Source organism: Ostrea edulis, chromosome 7 (assembly GCF_947568905.1).
Source record: "Ostrea edulis chromosome 7, xbOstEdul1.1, whole genome shotgun sequence".
Taxonomy (NCBI): Eukaryota; Metazoa; Mollusca; class Bivalvia; order Ostreida; family Ostreidae; genus Ostrea; species Ostrea edulis.
The window spans coordinates 2,150,531-2,176,342 of NC_079170.1; the positions used below are offsets into that span (position 1 = coordinate 2,150,531).

Genomic DNA, 25,812 nt, shown 5'->3' on the forward strand with positions numbered 1-25,812 from the left:
TCGTGCCTCTAGTATCCGATATACAGTACAGCTAATTCCAAGACGAATGACATTAAAGGAATTTATCATCAGAACATTCTGATAAATCAGTTTTCCTGGCCCCGTATTGTGTACTCTGTCTTAAAATTTCTAACTGATTATTATATATTAAAAATATTATAATGACAAATGCACCTTTTTCATCAAAATCGGTTGATGATCATTCTGTTTCGCTGTGACGGATGAGTAAGGAATTTGTAGGAATTATTATGGTAATTCTTTTTTACGAAATTCTCGTTCAATTTATGTTAAGCTAATCTACAGTATTAGTATTATATATATGAAGTTTCCTTATCAATGCTGTTTATCTTATACCTATAGTCTCGGATACTCCCGGACGCACGTTGATGGCATGTTCGTGGAGATTTGTAAACAAAGCTTTGAAGACTGTGTACACTCAGTGCAGTGCATTTAAAATCTAGATAATAGTAGATTATAAACATGATTACCGTACACAAATTCTTTGTTGTCACACCCACGAATGCAATGAAATGAAACGGAAATAATAATTTTCAGTGGAAATTATCGATGACGTCTTCACATTCACTTTAATACTTACAGCCAATTCATTCAAACTATTCACCCACGCCTCGACAATTAAAGTGTGTATGTAAACAAGTCGTAAATAACAACAGAAACAGGCGACTCCCCTCAACGGGGAACACCCCCTCCATATATATTCACTACAAATAAGAAATAAAGTGCCCTTTTCTAATGAATTATCGTAGTTGAGTGTTATTTATTATAGAATAGCATTTGAGAACCAGTGCACGAAAGAAATAAAACGTTAAAAAGGATTCATCTTGCTTCAAACAACACATTCATAACAACTCAACTCGCTAGAAAACAGTTCACTTGAAAGTTCCCATTTCATTCGCAGTGTTATCGCCGTTACAATCACATGTACTTCTTCCATACAAAATGTATCATATTCTTACAAGAAAATGTAAACCAATGCATGTCAAATTCAATTCTGAATTATTTACAGATCGATCGTTTAATATTCATAGTCTCGATGAAATTAGGGCGATTTTGATTGGCTGAAAATTTCATTTGATTTCTGCATCAAAGAAAATCTTATTTTGGCTTCATGTTGTGTATCGATACGACGTAATGAATGTGAAGACAAAATTACAGTTATTTCAAAGTTTTTAATTAGCATTAAACGATAGGGGAAAAACCCGGAAAACTTTGCATCATGCACTTTGTACAATTATGCAGTTTTCCGCCTTTTCCCTGTGGTATAATTCCATCGTTAAATCAGTTCATTACCAGTGTGATGTTTGACTTTGATTTTACAGCCTGTTTTGTATTTAGTGACCTAGGTTAGGTATGGTGGTCAGTTTTACCTTCAATACTAAAACTGTTACAGAGAACTAAATTAACGTCACCAATACTTAAACTGTTAAAGAGAACTAAATTAACGTCAACAATACTTAAACTGTTACAGAGAACTAAATTAACGTCACCAATACTAAAACTGTTACAGAGAACTAAATTAAGGTCACCAATACTTAAACTGTTACAGAGAACTAAATTAAGGTCACCAATACTAAAACTGTTACAGAGAACTAAATTAAGGTCAACAATACTTAAACTGGGACAGAGAACTAAATTAACGTCACCAATGCTAAAACTGTTACAGAGAACTAAATTAACGTCACCAATACTAAAACTGTTACAGAGAACTAAATTAAGGTCACCAATACTAAAACTGTTACAGAGAACTAAATTAAGGTCACCAATACTAAAACTGTTACAGAGAACTAAATTAACGTCGCCAATACTAAAACTGTTACAGAGAACTAAATTAACGTCACCAATACTTAAACTGTTATAGAGAACTAAATTAACGTCACCAATACTAAAACTGTTACAGAGAACTAAATTAACGTTAACAATACTTAAACTGTTACAGAGAACTAAATTAACGTCAACAATACTTAAACTGTTACAGAGAACTAAATTAACGTCACCAATGCTAAAACTGTTACAGAGAACTAAATTAAGGTCACCAATACTAAAACTGTTACAGAGAACTAAATTAAGGTCACCAATACTAAAACTGTTACAGAGAACTAAATTAACGTCACCAATACTTAAACTGTTACAGAGAACTAAATTAAGGTCACCAATACTAAAACTGTTACAGAGAACTAAATTAAGGTCAACAATACTTAAACTGGGACAGAGAACTAAATTAACGTCACCAATGCTAAAACTGTTACAGAGAACTAAATTAACGTCAACAATACTAAAACTGTTACAGAGAACTAAATTAAGGTCACCAATATTAAAACTGTTACAGAGAACTAAATTAACGTCACCAATACTTAAACTGTTACAGAGAACTAAATTAAGGTCAACAATACTTAAACTGTTACAGAGAACTAAATTGACGTCACCAATACTAAAACTGTTACAGAGAACTAAATTAACGTCACCAATACTTAAACTGTTACAAAGAACTAAATTAACGTCACCAATACTAAAATAATACTTAAAATTATTTATCCGGCCTATTCGTACGTTAAATCGCTTTGGTGTGGTTTTTAAGTGTGTTTTGGGTGGTCTCATATTGGACGATATCCGAGATATCAGACGGTGTTCTGTTTGTATTGTTGATGTAGCTCTGAAGTTATTTGCTTATTTATTAACCTCTATTAAGCATAAACAAGTGCTTGGGTGATTACGACAATTGTGTTGGTACTGCTACATGTACAATAAAACTTGCCAAATTTTCCACATTGAAATGTTTCGGGACATGATGCATGTACTGTTTTCTGAAACTGAAGGCATTATCCATCAAGATTATTTTTTTATGTACATACATATTCTTCGTGTGGCTGGTGACAAAGATGCGGGTTCATAGCGAGGTAACGTTGATAAATAATCATGGAATCTGTGCGCAGAAACAATTAACAGGTAAGAATATATATGTATATCTAGAAAAGATGTTCATGCCTTTGTACAAAAAATAACAATCGGCCGTTATTTTTTTTTTTTGGGGGGGAGAAAAAGTGATTTCTTGAGGTCTTAGGGTGGGACAGTATGCTCCGTTTTGTGATGAAGTTGTTTTGGTGAAGGTATACAATAAATGGGATTTAAGAAATGGACTGCAGACATATTTCAATACTTAATCAGCTGAAATTAGCTACTCTGCAATTCCTGTAAATGTTTCATCAACAGTCACAAGTAAAATTTACTGCGTCACATTATATGTCCCTGCTGATAACTGATACCTCTCTAACAATGTAAGCCTTGTTTACATATTTACTCATTTAATGATAGATGTAAATCAGTACACATGTATGTAAAGATAACAGAAAATGGACGTTGTCAGAAAACGTGGGACCCCCCCCCCCCCCCCCACCCCGACCCCCGACCGCCTGATCTCCTGATTTTACGTGCGTGACGTCAAAGATTTCCGTTCGATATTTCTGAACAAACTTTACCTACACTCATTTAAATATTCATTATCAAAGATAAAATTTATCATATTTGCATTTTACTTTCATTTTTGTCGAAATTTCCAAAATAAATACACTACATGTACACCTATCAAGATTCTTACCTCATTATTCACAGCTGCAGCGCGTTCATGAGGAAATGACTGTCACTACACATCGTAACGATATCGAAGGCAAGAGATTTGAAATTATGTTAAACATGCACATTGCAATAATTTGCTCAACTTCCTTTAGTTCATGTGGTAGATCGAACAAAGGGATACTGAGAAAATACATATCTTTAATATATACAATGTCCTTCCCTGTAGTGACACCTTGCATCATGAACCGGGAATTTCTGTGTAATCAGAATGACACTCACCATTACATCATCCTTTACTTCTAGCGCTTTCTCTTTGTTTACATGGCTCATCAAGCAGTTCAAAGATATCAGAAGAAATAGGATCATGCTCATCATTTTCCGTCACCGGAAAGAAGATCTATTGCGGTTACGGAAATGGTCGAATAGTTACAATTGGTTTAGCTGCGTCTTGATTATGACGTCAGTTTAACCAGTTTACATTATGACGTCATAATAACGTTACAGGTGCTATTTTGAGTCGCACCCCCTCTTTGACAATATACTGGACCCGCTCTTGTATTTTTTATATTTGGGTGACCATATTCTGCAAGACTCCACTGAGGGAACGCTAAAGAGGGGGTCCTCAGCTTTAATTTGTTACCTCTCATTACCAAACTTTTGTGTAACGTCCATCATCTCATAGAAATAAACCATGGCTTGAACTCGTGTACTTTCCGCAGCATGTGGTCTTGCCGATGTGTCAACAAGCAATGATTATAGAGGGATGTAAAATCAAAGTGGTCTTCCCGGAAAACGAACTCATACAATATGGAAAGTGAGAGGAGAGATGACAGATAGCGATTCTCCATGGCCTGTCAACAGCACCTCAGGCCGAAAGAATTCGGACTTTCGCATCAGACCCCAAGTGATTTCATCCGTCTTGAGGTGGGTCATTATTTTGATTTCTAAATTAAAATGTATTTGTATCATATCAAACACTAAAATGAAAAACAAGGAATGAATTTGTACGACATCCAACAACTCTGCTGGAAACGTATGCTGTACATATGGCGAGTTTAACGTTTTTTATAATTTCCTTGTTCCATATTCGACAAATCTGTCCCTATATTGCGAATGTATTTCGAATGATGTGATATTAAAATCTCGTTTATTTGATCGTTAAACAAGTAAAAAGTCAAAAAAAATAATAATGTTACATTGGAAACGCTAAAAAACAGCAATGTTTTATCTTTGTTGTAAGTCGCCGGATTCACATTGTGTCTACTTTCTAACTCGTTATTCGCATCTTATCAAAACACAATGAGGCAAAATAAAACAATTAACAATCAAGAACGCTAATCAGTAATCTAACACAGAGAGATTAAACTTTATCAAGAACGGTTATATGTAAAGTTTCGCTGGAAATCATTATGTGTACATTTTATAGCAGGTGATCTTTGGCCACATTTCGTCCAAGTATATACATGTAGTACACAGCTGTATGTGTTGTAATAGTCACCCTTTAACTCACGTACTTCTATAGTATATAAGTGTTGAATAAGTAGTTTCCTGTCGCTGTTGGTCATCGGAATCGATACACTCAACACCGGAAGTCACCGTTAAGCTTAGTAGAGGGCGCTAAATTCAGTTCCCGAAGTGTACTCCTCAGTATTGGCCTAAAGCATGACCTATGGATCATTGACAAGTGACTAACTATATATATATATATATATATATATATATATATATATATATATATATATATATAAAATATATATACATGTATGTATATATATATATATATATATATATATATATATATATAAAGCACTAAATAATCACAACTAGGTACTGAAATTTTTCGCCCCAGCCCGGGGTCGAACCAGCGACGTACGGCACCCACCGCCTAGCAAGATTGTCAAACCAGTGCGTAAGTCCACTCGGCCATATATATATAATTCAATAAAAAAAAAGCAGGAAAATATACAATTCCAAAATATATTTAGATCACTAGCGCTTTCTATTTGGACTGTGTGATGTCAACTCTTTCTATTTGGATTATATATATATATATATATATATATATATATATATATATATATATATATATATATATATACAATTAAAATGTAAAACTTCACTGACTTTATATTATTATCATTTTTAGTTTACTTGAAAATCCATTGATATTTAAAATTAGTCAACCGGATCTGTCGGTGAATATGATATGGGATTTTTATGTCAGATATAAAAATGTGTAACTTACATGTATTTGCATTATAGGTGTATATAAGAGAAATTAAAGCATGCATGCTAATATCTTCATAATTCCCTTGTTGCCGTGCCTTCATACCACACACAGACTAGACATTATTTCTATATCTAGTCATTTAACTTCTTTCTTTTTTTTAATGTAGGATTTTATGTTACATTGTAAAGTCGTGCTACAAATTAATATCGATAATATAACAAATATCGAAACAACGCAACATCAGAAAAATTATTATTCACAAAATAATTTGTGTAAATAAAATTCGTCAGATTATATCAATCAAATATTTATCATCAAAACGTGAGATTAGACAGCAGAATAGGCCTATCTGGACCCTCTCCTTTATCGATGAAACCCAAAACTCAGGATACCATTGTGAAAGTGTCCACTTTTGGCCACTCGTCTAATCGTAAAGTTGAATTTATCTATGCACCCTAATGAAAGTCATCACATCTATATTTAACCACTCATCACCAATGCTTTTTTTATAAATACTAGTTTGTAAAATAGTGTGAAACTAAGACGTATAAACACACGCACATCGGTGAGTTTTAATACTTGTCAATGATAAAAACCACTTATGAGTATTTTCGTACTTCTACAGACTGCGCTAAATTCTATATTTGACTGTCTTTTTTTAGTTTGGACCTCCAGTCCTCTACCTAGTATGGTCCAGTGTCTGGGGCCTCTACCACTTTGTGTGGGTGTGTCTGGAGGGCTACTGGTGGTCTCTAAAGTCCCACTACACAACCCTGGACTGGTTCAGACAACTGAGTAATGTCGGCTACACCGTTCTCACAATGTTTGTGTTGATTGACTTCTCCATAACTCTCTACACGCACTGTATCAAAAATCGAATCGCTACATCAGGTACGAACATTTTATAACTCTCATCTATACAGTAAATCACGTTTATAGCGAGCATGCTCGGCCTGTGGAAAACAGTTCATTATAACCAGAGTCCATTTTACAGTAAACACAGTTATAGCGAACCCCAGGGCCAGCGAAAAACAATTTGTTATAACCAAACTTCGTTGTATCCAATAAAATTTTCGTTATTTTTCTCTTTTACGATAATACATTTCACTTCACAATAAGCGTAAATTCATTATAAACAAGTTCTTTATAAACTTGTTTCATTGTATTTTGGAACGCGTTTGAAATACTTGTTATATTCCGCATGTCTTGTTGTACAAAACTCAGCCGATACAGGTTATAACTAGTCAAGACTTTCTTATTCCTCTCTGTTTTCTCATGATATGTCTGAGCCTAACAATGCGAACTCATTTTGCACAAAGGAACAAAGGATGACTGATTATTATGACATTACCTCCCGGTGTACCATTAAAAAGGATGTTGATTCAACATTAAAAAAAAACCCAACATGTTTTTGTATACATATAAGATTCTTGATTAGTTTTGCGCTCATAGAAACATGAATCAACCGTACAAACTCTTTGTGAATTATGGATTTTCCGTTGTAAATATTCATCGCTTATAGATATTCCTGTCACAACTTATAGATATTCCTGTCACAACTTATAGATATTCCTGTCACAACTTATAGATATTCCTGTCACAACTCATAGATATTCCTGTCACAACTCATAGATATTCCTGTCACAAACAACGTACTGTTTGCGTACTTATTTTAGCGTATTTAAAATTTGGCGCAGGTGCGAGCCAAAGAAGACTTTTACGCAAAGTTTACGGCGTGGATCTAAGAAATCTTATTTTGATTAGATTGGGCGCATGTGTATCTGATGCACTATTTGGCATAACAATAATCGTTGTTCTATGTACAGGTGTATAATAATGGGTAAACAGATATTTTTATATTCTAATGCAGTTTTATATTAGCGTTCTTGTTTCACCGTCTAAGGCGCTTGAATATGAATTCCGTAAGTCTGTGTACATCGTTACATACCCACCAATAATCCGTGTTTTGATGCTGTTAAAAATTCACCAGACAATGATCCAATTCTCCTGATCACCACACTGTGGTCTTCTGATTCCATATCATGCTTCTCTGAAACTGATGACGTCACAATGCATCAACGTAATGTGTTTTCTGTGGAAAAATGATCGACCGCGTCACAAACAAGCCTGCTTACACAAAAAATAATTCCACTGTATGTTTGTGTTTTTGATACTTTGGAATACATTATCATCTTATAAACATGGAGTTAAAAATACAAATGGAGGTATATTATAATTTCATCATTACTACAGTAACATGATCCGAAGAGTTGGATAAGGTCGACTTTATAGGCGCGGATCATCAGATCAAAGAAACGCTTCGGTACGATACGTATCAAAATATAGATTTGATCCATCGAATGGAACGTCCAGCGGCACCTCGTATAAAAGATCACAACCCCTTTAGGAAGCAATAGACCATCGTTCGATAAAAGCGCACGCTTACCCCAATTTCTCAAATCAGACACTGATTTTGTTTCAATGTTGACATATTCCCAGCTCGGCTCAAAGCACAGAAGAAAATATTCTACCATGTTAAAGATATTATTGATGTATATCTAAATGATTAGAGAAAACAACAATTGGGTGCACGTATATTTCATAATTGTTTGATAAAATGTTTATATTATTCAGCTATTAAAAATCACAATATTTTCTGTTTTACTAAAGATGAAGAATCGGACACCATGCGGTGGTACCATAAACTGACATGGGTGTTGTACAATATCTCCAACTCCACGGCAGTAATGGTTACCATAACTTACTGGGCTCTCCTGTCAAAAGGTACGTCTTAATGTCAATAGACAAGGATTGTCAAAATATGTCTCCGAACATATCAGATTTTCAACACCTTGAAATGTTAACTGCTGAAACCTTGCACTCCAGAGTAGTTATTGATTACATGTATATCTGTCTGTGGAACTATCAAGGGTAAGCATAGCGAAACAAAAATAGTTCGGATTGCATTCACATCAACAAAACATAGGATAACTTAGAAATTTCCTTTTTTAACATAGGTAGTAATTCCCTTGTAAATGCACTTTCAAAAATGGATAATGAAATTACCAAACAAAAGTAGGCTACCGATATTACATAATGTCATTTAATAACATCATGGAATGTTACATTCTATGGGACCTGTAAGAAGGAGAGATATTTTCGTTTTTCTATCTAAGCTTCACCTTGCATACACATGGAAATCAATTACCTAACAAACATTATTTAATTGAGTTTTTCTCCATGCAAAATAACCTATTTGATAATCTTATTCCAACATCCTCAAATATGTAAGAACAGTGCGACATTTAACTCTGGACACGACAAAAGTCCGGAGTTTCGCCAACCCTTTTATTAAGGATACAAATAAACCCTTCACAAAAAAAGATGGGATTTTATGTTCACAAGACATGCACCAACATTTACACTTGCACCTATTGTAGTTTTTAAGATATTTCACCTGAAATCAAAAAATCCCATGGGATTTTGGAGGGATTTTTAATCCCACTTGGGGGATTTTCACTCCCACCAAAAATCCCATGGGAGAAAAAATATAATTTCTCCCATAGGATTTTAACTCCCATATTTAAACTTAATATGGGATACAATGTCCCATAGGAGGAAATGTCCCATAATGAACATGAAATGGCAGTAAATATCCTATTTGAGCATGAATGGGAATAGATATCCCAAATAAAACACAGGATGGGATTTTTATTCCATGAATATAACAATAAAACAGAAAATTGTATCTTAAAAAGTGTTGTTTGTCATGATTCTTAAAATGTACTTAAAAGCCAAGGCATGGCATTAATTTTTAAATATATATAGTAATTATAAACTCTTATGTGTAGGCCTATGTGTTTGTGAATAAATGTCTAAAAAACATGAGAGATAATAAAAGATATTAGAGCTCTGCATTACTAAACTTTTCCCCATGCAATTTTAATTGTATACATATAACCCTTGCACAAAAATATCCATATAAAATTGGACGGGACTATATTATTGCAACAAGCAGACAAGAACACTATGAAATACTCATTCACACACGGGCACTGTAAGTTAATGTAAATATATAGTATGTGCATGTATAAATATATATACATGCACATACTACATGTATCTATTTACATCAACTTCCATTGCCCGTGCATTCACATGCAGTTGCTCACATTCACTATTCACAACCCTTCATATGTCGTCAGGTACTAAAATATGTTCACAGGAACCGGTAATTTTGTCTGTATTAATAATAGTGTGGGTATATACCATATACCGTACCATCCCCTAATCAGCTGCTATTGGGGGGGGGGGGGGAGGGGAGGGGGCCTACAAGGGCTGATACTTCACTCAAAACTTCGTTTCAAAATAGTTCTTAAAATTATCGTCACCCACCATCCTTGTGGTTTTAGAAAGGGTAGCAGTATTATTACTACAGATTAAATTACCAGTTCCTGTGATATGTTGTTGAATTACGGAATAGGCCTAGCTTACAACTTGTTTACATATTCTAAAATTAGTGTTAAGTGCTTACGGTGAAACATGAACTCTGCTAGGTGATGCTAAGTTGTTTAGTGAACCGAATCAGACATCTCAAATAAGATTCTCGATTATTTAACAACACAAGAATCATTTTACAAAATGCATGCTTCGGTCCATCTTTCCCTCCCTTCTACAATCGTATTCATTCTCAAGTCAAAGTACTTTCTCCGATTGCTACCTTTACATTAAGCGTCGAAAAGACTTTGACAGGCGTGTCCGAATAAACGGTTAACAGACGTCTCGACTCTAGGGAAGTTCGGCTCTAAGTGTTCTAAACATCTCGAGCGATTTTATAGTGATAAACTTATATGATTTTCGACATTTGTGTATCAATGTTTTATTAATATTGTAGACTTTTTTTTACTCATAAAGCAAAGCAATGTTATCGCAAATTTTTAGGTCTACTTACAAATGTATTAACCCCGAGATCCGCCACTAATTAGTTACACAAGTTGTGTGGATACAACAGTCTTCACTTATCATTTTAATTTCATTGGATGATAAAATAGATGACGTTAATATTTTGAATACCTTGTATACGCAAAAGAATTTAACTATACGATGTTTATTTTTCAAATAATAACTTCAGTGGCGAATGGGCGGATCCCCCGTCCCATTCCCATCCCTCACGCATAGTACTAATTATTTCCCCAGCCACTTAATGACCAGATATACACGACTATTGAATGTAAAGCACTGTTCAGTCATTGTGTACTCCCAATTAATTAACAATCTACTCTCGTAAATCATAATCGTTACGCTTCGTTGGACATGAAACCTTAAATCAATCCATTGACACTACTTAGTCAACGATTTTGTATTGTGATACATTTCTATGATTTCGGACATTTATATATCAGGATTATCTGATTTATTTATCAGTGTTCAAAAAGCAAAGTACATGTACCGTTACAACGATTTTATACCTACTTCTTATAATAACCCCCTGGATCCGCCACTAGCTAAATTAATTCTGGTGATGCCTATAACAGCGGTACATGTACTCACCTATCATTCTAACTTATTGAAAGTTAAAATAAATGTAGATATAATCTAATGTAAACATTTTGAATACTTTATATATATATATATATATATATATATATATATATATATATATATAAATAAAGGCATGCCTTCATCATATGATGTTATGTTTATTAACTTTAGTGGTAGATAACCGAGAACGACACTCCACCCCTACTTCGCACAATTCAATTTCTAATATTGACAAGCGGCCCATTTTGACCAGATAGACATTACCCTTGAACGTAAAACACTGGTCAGTCATTGTGTATTTCTAATTAACAAACTTCATCATTGAATACAGCCACTGACACTAGTCATGAGTTGATTTTGTACGTGATAAATTCCTAATGATCTTTACTCGTGTGTTTCATTGCTTATTTGGAGTTTTTATTTGTTTGGTTTTTCCCCCTTCTTCTTCTTCTTCAAGAGCAAAGTATTGATATTGCAGTTTAACCCCCTGGAACCGCCAGTTATTAGGTAGACGTATTGTGTTGATCTACTAATTAGGTAAATGAAGTCAATGGATATCTGCGGTAATATTTAGCGTTATTCACTTAATATTAGCTTCCTAACTATATTGAAAGTTGAAATAAACAACGTTAACATTTCGAATACTTTAAATATCTAGGATACATAATCATACGAGGATTATTTTTTAATATTTTGAAATTAGAAAAACAACTTTAGAGGCGGAGGAGCGGAAGCCATCCCTCTTCCTGCAGGATTTATGGTCCAAAATTGACAAAAGGCTCGTTTTGACCAGATAGAAATGGCACTTTCAAACGGAAAATATTGGTCAGTCATTGTGTACTTCCAATTAAAAAAACTACTCCCATTGTAACTCTACTTAGTCCCTGGTATTCTACAATGTACAATTTGAATATTTCATATTTGTATGGTATAAACAGTCACACGATGTTTAGTTCGGAAATTTAAAAAAAATGTAGTGGGGACACTGGTCAGTCATTGTGTATTCCCAATTAACAAACTACCCTTTTAAATCCTACTCGTTACGGTTCGTCAGACACGACAACATCTTGTGGGTGTACTTGTTTATTGTAATTAAGGTCTGCTTCGCAATGAAAACCTGTTATCATTGACAATTAATTGTTATTCCACTTAGTCATCGATTTTTTATGTGATACATTTCTATGATCACGGACATTTATATATATATATCAGGGTTGTCTTGTCAGGGTTTATTTATCATTATTCCAAAAGCAAAGTACTGTTATCACGATTTTATGCCTACTTCTTACCCCTCTGGATCCGCCACTAGCTAGATAATTTTGGTGATGCCTATAACAGCGGTACTCATCTATCATTGTAACATTATTGGAAGTTAAAATACAAGTAAATTTAATGTTAACATTTTGAATACTTTACATATATACATGTTAAGGAATTCATCATATGATGTTTATTAACTTTAGTGGTGGATGACCGAGAGCGAACATCCCCCTCTCCCTCGCACAGTTCAATTTCTAGAATTGACAAGTGGCCCATTTTTACCCTTGAACGTAAAGCACTGGTCAGTCATTGTGTAATTCCAATTAACGAACTTCACCATTGAGTTCTGGCCGTTACGCTTCGTCAGACACTAACCCACTAATACTACCTAGATACTGATTTTGTACGTGATAAATTCCTGTGATCTTTACTAGTATGTTTCATTGTTTATTTGGAGTTTCTATCTGTTTGGGTTTTCTATTTTTCTTTCTTCAAAAGTAAAGTATTCATATTGCAATTTAACCCCCTGGATCCGCCACTTTTTAAAAGTACACATATAAATATAATTGTGTTGATCTATAATAATCAGGTAAATGAAGTCAATGGATATCTGCGGTAAAATTCAGCGTTATTCACTTAGCTTCCTAACTATATTGAAAGTTGAAATAGACAACGTTAACATTTTGAATAATTTGAATATTTAGAATAGATAATCGTGCGGTGTTTATTTATGAATATTTTGAAATTTAAAAAAAACCAAAACTTTAGCGGCGGAGGAGCAGAAGCCACCCCTCCTCCTGCAGAATTTATGGTCCAAAATTGACAAAAGGCTCGTTTTGACCAGATAGAAATGGCACTTGAACGGAAAATACTGTTCAATCACTCTACTTAGTCCCTGATATTCTATACAATGTACAATTTGAATACTTCATATATGTACAGGAAATAATCACACGATGTTTAGTTCGGATATAAAAAAAAATATAGTGGCCCAACTGGTCAGTCATTGTGTATTCCCAATTAACAAACTATCCTTTTAAATCCTAGTCGTTACGCTTCGTCGGACACGACAACATAACACATTGACCCTAACCGAACAAGTCTTGTAGTTAAGGTCTTCTGCTCCCAAATGGAAACCTGAATAAGATATCATTAAGGTCTTCCGTTTCCAACGGAAGATTTCGTTGTTCTTGACACTACTTAAATAAAAAAAAAAATAGTGGTCCCACTAGTCAGTCATTTTGTATTCCCAATTAACAATCTACCCTATTATATTCTACACGTTACGCTTCGTCAGACACGAGATCATAAGCCATTGACCCTAACCTATCTAGTCTAGTATAAATGGTTTTTTTGTTTACTGTAATTCAGGTCCTCCGCTTCCAACTGAAGACCTCATTGTTATCTCTGTTATCATTATGGTCTTCCGCTTCCAAAGAAAGATTTCGTTGTTATTTTTGACACTACCTAGAGACATAATCTCGAACATTTATGTATCGATGATTTGTTGTTTGTTGTAATTTTTTGGTGGAAGCTTTACTGGAGTTGAAATAGTTACGGTTGATATTGGAAATAGATTTTACAATGAAGAACTAATACTGTCTTCATTACTAGGAAAACTTTAGTAGCGGACTGATCAAAGCACCCACCCTTTCCCCAACCCCTCGACCAGCCATCACGTATAGTTCATTTTCCAAAATATATAGATGCAACACTTGATCGTAAAATAGTGATCAATCAATGCATATTCCTAATCAACAAAATACCTTTAAAAGTGCGACATTTAACTCTGGACACGATAAAAGTGCGGAGTTTTTTGTCTATGACAACCACATATTTTCTTCAATAAAAACACTAAAATTTCACTCTGTCATTAAATGTACGTATACGACCGATCTAATCAAGCCGGCATAGAGGCGCCCCATGCGAAAATTACCCTTATCAAATGTTACGTACTTCGGATTTTTATTGAGCTTAATCCTAAATATTGCACATCTAGATAATTTTCCAAAAATATATGAAACTTTTTACTTGTATCAAAATTCTTTCTGTTTTATATCTTCTAAATTTTATCATAGAGTTAACTAACAGTCTCACTTGCAGAATTAAGGGGTGTGGAGATGGAACCCAACCCCCCCCCCCCCATCATTTCAAAGATAAGAATTTAATGTGCTTGCAATTGATCATTGCCTGTAATGCTTCAATATTTTCTCCCGTAAGGGAGGGGGACAACCCCTCCCGAACCACCCTAACCGTGATTTGGTTAGTCCTCAATTGCAAAGCCCTTGTAGTCCAATATCCAGTATCCAGTTAATGTAGGGCTTTTACATGTAATATGTATATCAGATATGTTTCATCCCGTGGGGATCCGGTGTTGTATCATAGACCCCCCCCCCCCCCCCCGGAAAAACGGGCCCGGAATTGCGCCCCAGGATATAATTTTCCCCTATGTACAAAATCAGTATAGAGTCTCCCCTTTGGCGGAAAAATCGCCCTGGTATATATATAACCCCCCCCCCCCCCCCCCCCCCCCCCTGTTTCCGGATTTCATTTGTTATAATAGTTTAAGGAAATAGATATGCGCTCATTAATATTACGATATTCATAAAACAAACAAATATTTTTATTGTAAATACAATATGCTTACCAAAAGACTTTAACGATGGTCAATATAAGTAGGATTTTTCGTAAAAAATCGACTCACTAAGCGCACGGTACTGGTGTCACTTTACGTTACACTTATAACGTCATAAATTGTGGCAAAATATAATCACGAAAGCAACGTCACATTTTAAACAAATTCATTATCTCCAAGCTGTAATATCATAACTAAAGCACATGCATGATTTAATGTTTAAAAATTGAAAATAAATCTTTGTACGTGTATAGTGTACATTCATAAAAATTATGAATTCTTAGAAATACTCCAAAGTATACGTACTGTATTTATTTCACCGTGCCTACAACAGCAGGCATGTCGTATGAAATAAGGGTACCCGTTTCGGTAGGTTTCGTTTTGCTTCGGTAGATTTCGTTTCCTTTCGATTTCGTTTCGCATTTTACAGGTAACCATCCCATGAAATAAGGCTTGCAATTCTTATGAATATGACCTCTGAAAAATTTGAACACAGTAAAAAAAATCAGTTTTGGTTTTTTCTAGGATATATATAGACTTGTTCAAGTCTCTATGTTTAATAATCATTGCTCTCTTTAATACTTTTTATTAATGCCAAACACGGAAGGGGGGGGGGGTTAAAAACTCCCGTACGTTTCTGTCATCGATCTACATCGATCACGCTCTAGTGGGAAAAAAAACAACAACCAGCGCATAGAAAGTATATGTAGTTTTGCGCTTTATAAATGAATAATAATAATAACCACGGTGAGTTGAAGTGAGAGATAAAAACTTCCAAATAATATTACATTTTAACGTTTTAATGTTCACTTTCATTTCTGAATAAACAGTAGAAAAGGTATACAGAGTGTTATTTATACTCGTATGTTTTACTTGCGAATCGGTTAGTTTCAATATATATCATATTTAGTTTTGAAGGGGTGGTCTCGTGAAAACCGTGTGACTTTAGATTTTTTTGTCAGATGTTGAACTTTTGATCTAATGATATTGTTATTCATATGCGGAAATCTTGATTTGTATTCGATAATCTTGATATCTATATGCGGACGGAAATTTTGATTTATATGTGAGAAATCTTGATATCTATATGCGGACGGAAATTTTGATTTATATGTGAGAAACATTATCAAATACGAATCAAATATTATGGAATATAAATCGAGATTTATATAATTATTGAATATAAATAACAAGGTTACCAAATGTAAATAAATAACAAGATTATCGAATATAAATCAAAATTTTCGCATATAAATATTAAGATTATCGAATATAATTAAAATTTTGTCATATATGAATAACAAGATTATCGAATATGATTAAAGAGTTTCGTATATAAATCAAGATTTGTATAATATTGCAACGTTTTACACACCGTAAGTGTATCTGTTCAATGCTGAATTTTTATATGCATACATACAGTACATCGTCGCAAACCACGGGTTATTGTTTCATTCTATTTCACAAACGTATGTGAAATAGAATGAAACAATAACCCGTGGTTTGCGACGATGACATACAGTAGTACATGCAACAAAATGTAGTCTGTACAATTGTCATTTGATAAAGTCAATTAAAGTATATGTACCAGATCTAGAGTAAAACATATCTATGAGATACACATGCAATAGCTTAAATACCTTGTATACTATTTTTAAAAATCATTTTAATTTAGATAATTCAAAAATAATAAAAGCAACATTTTACGTTTTAGCTAGACGTAGGTTGTGTACATTGACGTCGCGTCATTGCGCGACAAAATCACATGGGACATTTATTTGGACATTAAGTATCTTTTCGTTTTCCTAAATGGACGCGGGATAAAATGAAATGTTGTATATTCTATATAGTAAATTTTATGTACTTTCTGTAAGTTATATTCATTAAAATATTCGCGTTGGAATAATGCTTAGAAATAAGACATAAAATGGTAGAATTGTTTAAAAAGCGCGGTATTTGTAGAAAAAGGACATTTCACTGGACACCGATAAAATCAATCTACTTCATGGATATACTCAGAATTTTATAATACTGGTATACATTGTGCTCCACGATACATGTACATTATAAATGTAACAAGGATAGTCAACTTCCCCCTGTATTAGGCGTGCTACTGGTCATGATGATTTGCATTTGCAGTCTATCTACAAACACGGGACACCACTGACAGGCACTGTCTTTGCCATTTTTAAGGTCGCTATATCAATTCTATGAACTAAATGTTTAAAGTAATTGGTTTATGGTTTTTAGATAAGGACGTTACAATCATACACCAATTCTTACGTTATTTGGGACAAAATCAATCATTTTATTAATCTGTGGATAAAGCGTATGCGTATTTCATGTAACGCGGGACAACGAAAAATGACGACATCTGCGTGTATATAACTCCGTTATTGATAATATAATGCGTGTAAATTATATTTTATATAAGCTATTATTATTATTTATATATTTTCCTTGCCATTGATGTATAAGACTTTAATAATCCACAAAATATACAACTGTGTAAACATAGCGGAAACATTTTCTAATGCACGTATGAAAGTAACACCAGTACCGTGCGCGACGTGACTATAAGATGTATAATTAAAATATCTGAAAAGTGAAATAGATGAACTGTATAAATAAAAGTAATTCAATTTTCTCGTTTATTTAAATTAAAAAAATCATTTAAGTTCTTCCCAACTTTACTAATTCAAATGTTAGATACTAGTAAATAACGATAAAGACTTAAGATGTCTGAATGAATTTTGATATACCATTACACGATTTGAGCAATTTCCTTTTTATAAAAAATCATAAGATGATGATTGTTCACGATACACACACACAAAAATAATCAGAAGAATTACTGGGTCTAAATAAGCAAGAGAATTCTAGTAATAGAAATGGAAACAGATACATAGCTAAAATGTAAGAATGGGGGTGTACTGTCATTTAGGGGGAATTTCTATACTGGGACGGTTTTTCTTAGGGGGTTGGGGTTGGACCCGGGTTAATTCTTCGTAAGGGGAAATTCTATTCCAGGCCCATCTTTCCGGGGGGAATGTCTATCCCGGGCCCGTTTTTTCGGAGGAAAAGTCTATGCGGGAGGGGGGGGGGATTTTATGCTTTACAACACCGGGTAGAATAGGTCCTCAGTACTCCTTGCCTGTCGTAAGAGACGACCCAATGGGACAGTCCTTCGGATGAGAACGCAAAAAACCGAGGCCCATTGTCTCAACTTCTGTGGCACGATAAATTCCCTCCCTGCTCTAAGGCCGTAAGCACCGAGCATAGGCTTATGTTTTAGCCCTTCACCGGCAATGGTGACGTCTTAATATGAGTGAAAAATTCTCGAGAGGAAACTTAAACAATATCCTATCAATCAAATCTGAGTGTCTGTTTTCATATCCATGTAACGTGTGTCTCTAGTACTTAATGCATTCTAAGGAACTAAAGATCATGCACCCAATGTTGGGAATGAACTAAGTAAACTTAATTTGTACACTTTTAATGCGATATAGTTTTAGACTTTTTTTTCATTAATGTATATTAAATATGCACATGCCAAATATACAGCTTTTAAGAATAAAGATATGCAATCAAAATACTTTAGAGAGTACTGGTGCTAGTTTTCGCAATAAAAAGAAGAAAGAAAAAAGCGGGAGCTTTCATAGGCTTTGTCCCCTGGAACCACCCAGGACTTTGTCCTGGACTTACTGAGGTCTAAAGGCGGTCTTTAGACCCACCCACCCAGCAATTTCTCCGGGCCCCAAACTGAAATATTGCACCCGCCTCTGAATACAATACATAATTCATGGTTATCTTGCCTTAAAATCAACAAATGTAAATTCATGTAATACTACACAATTGTCTATTACTTAAATGTGGCCATTTGCACGGATCTTGAGAGATAATTCAATTATCCCCTAGATTATAACGCGAGAGTCGGAAGGATAGAGCCAGTCAGACAGCAGAAAGGCATGCGCATTTGCACGCGTGTAGATTCTTCTTTTCCAATATAATTTCATACTAGAGCATTACACACCCGTTTTTATTTGTCAAACTGCGTTTTGGAAATCTTAAAATCTTCAATTCAAAATACCCAGTCTAAGCTTCGATGATTCGGGCTGTATGAACTTCGTAATATCAGGGGCGGGTCCAGGAAATGCGGTTACAGGGAGGGGGCGCCACTTTATGAGGCAGGGGGTCCGGGGGCCGCCTTGAGGCCCACAGTGGACCCAGAGCAAAGTGCTGGTGGTGTTCAGGGGGGCGAAGTCCCTGGAAGCTCCGGGATTTTACAGGGCTTGAAATATGTCTCCTATTTAGTCATTTGTGAAATTAATAAAATGACTAAAGGTGTCTATGTTGCTGTCAGTATGTCAGGCTGTCAGTCATTTGTCATACTGTCAGTCATTTGTCATGCTGTTAGTCATTTTGTCACGCTGTCAGTCATTTGTCATGCTGTCAGTCATTTGTCATGCTGTTAGTCATTTGTCACGCTGTCAGTCATTTGTCATGTTGTCAGTCATTTGTCATGCTGTCAGTCATTTGTCATGCTGTCAGTCATTTGTCATGCTGTCAGTATGCCATGCTGTCAGTCATTTGTCATGCTGTCAGTCATTTGTCATGCTGTTAGTCATTTGTCACGCTGTCAGTCATTTGTCATGCTGTCAGTCATTTGTCACGCTGTCAGTCATTTGTCATGCTGTCAGTCATTTGTCATGCTGTTAGTCATTTGTCATGCTGTCAGTATGTCATGCTGTCAGTCATTTGTCATGCTGTCAGTCATTTTGTCATGCTGTCAGTCATTTGTCATACTGTCAGTCATTTGTCACGCTGTCGGTCATTTGTCATGCTGTCAGTCATTTATCATGCTGTCAGTCATTTGTCATGCTGTCAGTATGTCATGTTGTCAGTCATTTGTCATGCTGTCAGTTTGTCATGCTGTCAGTATGTCATGCTGTCGGTCATTTGTCATGTTGTCAGTCATTTGTCATGCTGTCAGTATGTCACACTGTCAGTCATTTGTCATGCTGTCAGTCATTTGTCATGCTGTCAGTCATTTGTCATGCTGTCAGTCATTTGTCATGCTGTCAGTCATTTGTCATGCTGTCAGTATGTCATGCTGTCAGTCATTTGTCATGCTGTCAGTATGTCACGCTGTCAGTCATTTGTCATGCTGTCAGTATGTCATGATGTCAGTCATTTGTCATACTGTCAGTCATTTGTCATGCTATCAGTCATTTGTCATGCTGTCAGCCATTTGTCATGCTGTTAGTCATTTGAAACGAATATTGACCAATCTATAAAAAAAAAATCCGAGAAAGAATAAAAACAGAAAGTAGGGCAAACACGGACCCTTGGACACACCAACGGTTGGCTCAGATGCCTAGGGTGAGTAAATATCTAATGTTGACTGGCCACGCCGGAAGACTGAGTAATCCTCAGTCAAGATCAGTATGAAAAACGGACTAACGATTAGTATGACACATGTCAGAAGTAGTCGACTTCATGAAATATTTTATTACTATAACGACCAAGACTATGCGAAATCCTAACTTTAAACGACACTATTGAAACCTTGTAACACCACGAGGACTCTCAAAATTGATGTTCATTTAAACAGTTTGGAATCAAATATGACAGTTGATCCATTTCCAATACACTAGCTTAAAACAACCCTATATATCAAAAGAAATCAAATGTTGCATGATATCTTGTTGATAGAAGAAACTCGCATGATTTTGTCATAGTAAATAAATATGCCCCAAAACATGGCCTTGATCACTTCGGACAACCCTCCTATTTATTGATTTTTGACACATTTAAACGTTTTAAACACGGTTATGATCTAGATATTGTGATGATTTTCATCTATACGGACGTTTTAAACACGGTTATGATCTAGATATTGTGATGATTTTCATCTATACGGACGTTTTAAACACGGTTATGATCTAGATATTGTGATGATTTTCATCTATACGGACGTTTTAAACACGGTTATGATCTAGATATTGTGATGATTTTCATCTATACGGACGTTTTAAACACGGTTATGATCTAGATATTGTGATGATTTTCATCTATACGGACGTTTTAAACACGGTTATGATCTAGATATTGTGATGATTTTCATCTATACGGACGTTTTAAACACGGTTATGATCTAGATATTGTGATGATTTTCATCTATACGGACGTTTTATTTTGTATACTCCTGTTTCTTGTAGATAGTCCACTGAAAGGCAGCACAATCAACAAACATGGAATAAACTTCATTTTTACAATACTGACAATAATCCTATCACGAAAGCCAATCAAGCCGCACCATGTCTACATGCCAATGTTGTTCAGCCTTTGTTACATGATATTTACAGCGATTTACTTCGCTACCACAGGGATTAAGGTGTACCCAATACTGGATTGGAGTAAGACAGGGAAAGCCATTATGTGGGTTGTTTTATATACACTTGTTTGCATACCGATTGCACATCTTTTATTGTTTGGATTATACAGATTAAAACTGTATTTGATGAGACGTTTCAGGAATAGCAGTGATAATTCACCACAGGATTGTGATGCCAATAAAAACGATATATCTAGTAACAGAACGGGAGAATCTTCGACAGCTCAATTATTATCTGTGCCCAGTGAAGTTGTGGAAAGCAGTCTCGAAAATATGTGATAATGTATTTGCTCAAATTTGTTTTTATCACTAGTTAATTTTTCTTCATGTTTTAATTCTGTTATCATGATAAATAGTATCTACGAATCCCAACACCTCGGTGCAAATAATCTAGTGTTTCTTCATTTTTCGTTGGATACTAATTGTTGTTGTTTTTTCATGAATGTGTCAGAAAATAAAGTGATGTGACCAACGTGGTATAGATCATGCTAACGATTCCTTAAGTAGTTATGCATGAAAGAAACTTAAGTTTAGATAAATCCACGAAAGTATTACTTTTGTAAAATGTTTCTTCTGTCATCCTCTTTTTTTATTTCCTTTCTCCATTTTTCATAATTTTCTCTTCATTGTTCACGTCTCTGCTCATATCTAGTGCGTTACATAATAACCAGACTAGCTATTACCACAAAATCAGTATTACAGGTTGGTGATGGTTCTTGAGGTTATAATAAAAAGAACAAGAAAAGATAAGAGTCATCAGTCTCATAAATCCTATAAAGAATACAAAATTAAGGGAAGGCCAAACACGGACCCCTGGAGTGGGATCAGGTATCTAAGAGGAGTAAGCATCCCATGTTGGCCGGCCACACCCGCCATAAACCCTGTATTTTGATCAGATAAATCAAGTAATCCGTAGTCAAAATCAGTGTAAAAAGAACGATCTAACAATTGATATGAAACACGTCTGAAGTATTCAGCCTAACGACAGGTTGTATATGTAAATTAGACCATTATAACCACGAAAACTTTGCTGATTTTAAAGAAAACTGTTGAAACCCCTGTCACATCATGAAGACTGGGCAATGGTTTTGATTTAAAAAAAATTGGCGTCTCATGTGTCAGTCGATCCATTCCCCATATACCCCAAACAATCCTATGTATCAAAAGAAACCAAATGTTGCATAATATGGTGTTTATGTCTCTCAACTGATTTGATATGCAATTGCTTATTCTGCCTACGGTAATTTTTTTTAAATAGAGACAGGCTATTGACAAATAAGTTGATGTTACATGGTTTTCAACAGTCTCGTTTAAAGTCAGCATTTCGCAAATTTTATGATCGATATAACTATCTAATTTATAAATACTGACTGTCATTGGGCAAAATGCTCTCTGGCATGTTTCATACCAATGAAGCCGTTCTTTGCACACTGATTTTGACTACGGATAACTCCGTTTACCCGATCAAGATATAGGGTCCACGGCTGATGGGACCGATCGACAGGGGATGCTTACTCCTCGTAGACACCTGATTCCACCTCTGGTGTGTCCAGTGGTCCGTGTTTGCCCTACTATGAATTTTGCATTCTTTCTGGGATTTATCACCGTTTGTTATGTTCACCTTTTTATCATGCTGATAAAAGAAGCTCAAGTTATTATTTTGCAGATGGTCCATTGAATTTTAAATACTGCAATGAAAATAACAAACAAAAAAACTTTTATATGATAATGAAATCGTAAATTAAATTACGTGACGTGAAAACTAATTTCGTTTTGACACGTGAAAGTATACATTCTGCAGATACAGTATTTGTATTCAAAATTTGTCTATTACTAAAATAACTTGCATAAAAGTATTATAAAATGTCTTTTCCGAAACTTGTTTGTGATGCATGAATTCCTGAAGGAAAAGGAAGGCATGGCATTGTTTGATTGTACCATTTATTGGCCATGTAAATGACGAGAAATAAACAGAAGCACATCGATACATTTACAAATATTAATTTAGATTGATAGTTGTTATAAGATCTGACGATGAAGAATTTAAACTTAGAAATAGTATCTTGCACGTTATTGCTTATCCCAGCTATTGGTACATAATGATTTAAAAGTGAACAAGAAGGTGGTGTATACAAAAGTGGTCTACTGCATCTCATGTGGAACAGCGAGTATATAATATGAAGTAGACAAACTAAAGAGGAAGAAAGCAGAATTACATTTACAAATTTCAGGCATCAACATTGATCATGAGAGGAGAAAGGAAGGTGGTCGTTAAATGGAAAACAACCCAGTAGTTTATGAAACAAGATCAACTAGACCCGGTTGGGCCTTTGATCCCGGTGAACATTTAGATATAACGAACAGTAATCAATTTAATAAATCCTATTACGAATACAAAATTAAGAGTTAGGCAAACACAGACCCCTAGACATATCAGAGGTGGGATCAGGTGTCTAGGATGAGCAAGCATCCCATGTTGGCCGGTCACACCCGCTGTGAACCCTGATCTTCGTCAGGTAAACTGAGCAATCCGTAGTCAACATCAATATGTAAAGAACAGCCCAACAATCGGTATGAAACACGTCAGACAGCAGCAATTGATAGGTTGTATTTGCAAATTAGATCAATGTTACGACCATAGAATTGGCGAAATCTGAATACCGAATCCGAAAAAATAGTAATTTACAAATGGCAATAATTTCGAATAATTGTACAAGATATGAGATGAGTAACACAAGAGGGGTTACCACATTCATAAGAAATGAGTGTATTGCCGAGGAGGTAAAATCAACATTCAGTATGACGATTGTGTTTGGTATAAGATAAAACTCTCAGGAGGAGGGTCTCTATTTGCAGGTTGTGTATACAAACGTCCAAAGAACAATGATATTTAAAACAAAATGTTTACTAATGTGTCATTGATTAATCATGGGGGATTTCAACTATCCAAAACTAAACTTGGACAAAGAATGAAGACAAAGTGGGGGATCGGCACACATACGATAATACCAGACCTACGTTATGTAACTGCTCCCAATCGCAATTTATTTCCTCTACCATCTTGACGTAATTTTTCTTGTGAAAATTTCAGTTTGAGTGCATATTCTCTTTTATATTGAAATAACATCTGAATGTAAAGTCGATCATGCAATGGTCACTATGGCCAGGTGGAACATAATTTGATATGTTTTATATCTTCCTCGATGAAGTCTACCGTAGAACATCTCCCTCTCCTGGTCATCGGTGGTCAGTTTATCATGTTTGTATTTTAGCTCAGCGATCTTGGACTTGGTTTACGTTTTGGGTTGGTGTATTGAAGGACTTTTTAGGGTGGATCTTTACATTTTTCGCTATTACTTTTTCTATTTTCAGCTTCAATTTTCTGATAGTGCCTTGGCCTGATTTCTACCTCTTCCATATTCTCGTTATAGTTTGCCATTCCATGTCTCCATAAATCTTTGTCAACATCTATATGTTGTCTTTTATTCTTAAAGCATTTTCTTCTAAGGGCATATTGTGGTTTTTATTTAGCTTTGACGTTTGCCTTGGTGTTTATCTGAGCTTTCAATGAGGTCTAGCTTTGTGGAATATAGCCAGAAACATTTCGTTAATATTTTTGTTCTTATAAAAATTTGCCCGACAGAAATCTGAAAAGTTCTTCAAATTATGTACGATCTTGATTCCAACTAGGTTTTTCTAAGATTTCGCACACCACACTTGTCAGATTGACAGACTTGTAGTTCCCGGGGTCTGTTTTCCTCTTTTTCCTATGTAAAACTTATACGATACCAATTTTGATGCACCAGATGCACATTTCGACACATAATGTCTCTTCAGTGATGCTCAACCGAAATGTTTGAAATCCGAAATAACTATGAAGTTTTAGAGCTAAATATAGCCAAAAACAGCGTGCCAAAAAAGTGGAGCCAAATTCGTCCAAGGATAAGAGCTATGCATGAGGGAGATAATCCTTAATTTTGAAATGAATTTCTAAATTTTATAACAGCAATTAAATATACATCCGCATTTTCAAGCTATATAATGCAACGGTGTTTCCTGATTTTCAAAGCATATATTGCGATTATTTCCTTTAGCTCCTTGAGGTCTCTTGGTTAGAGTTTGTCAGGTCCTGTTGATTTCATAAGTCGTTGAGAATTA

At 34.9% G+C, this 25,812-nt stretch overlaps 1 protein-coding gene across 1 annotated transcript; it reads left to right on the plus strand.

The window, feature by feature from the left end:
- The first annotated feature begins 3,922 nt into the window (after positions 1 to 3,922).
- Positions 3,923 to 23,522, plus strand: LOC125656215 (protein rolling stone-like). Its single transcript, XM_048886819.2, has 4 exons — positions 3,923 to 4,515; positions 6,484 to 6,712; positions 8,492 to 8,605; positions 21,479 to 23,522. The coding sequence occupies exons 1-4, from the start codon at positions 4,438 to 4,440 to the stop codon at positions 21,931 to 21,933; spliced, it is 876 nt and encodes a 291-aa protein (XP_048742776.2). The 5' UTR covers positions 3,923 to 4,437; the 3' UTR covers positions 21,934 to 23,522.
- Positions 23,523 to 25,812: the final 2,290 nt, after the last annotated feature.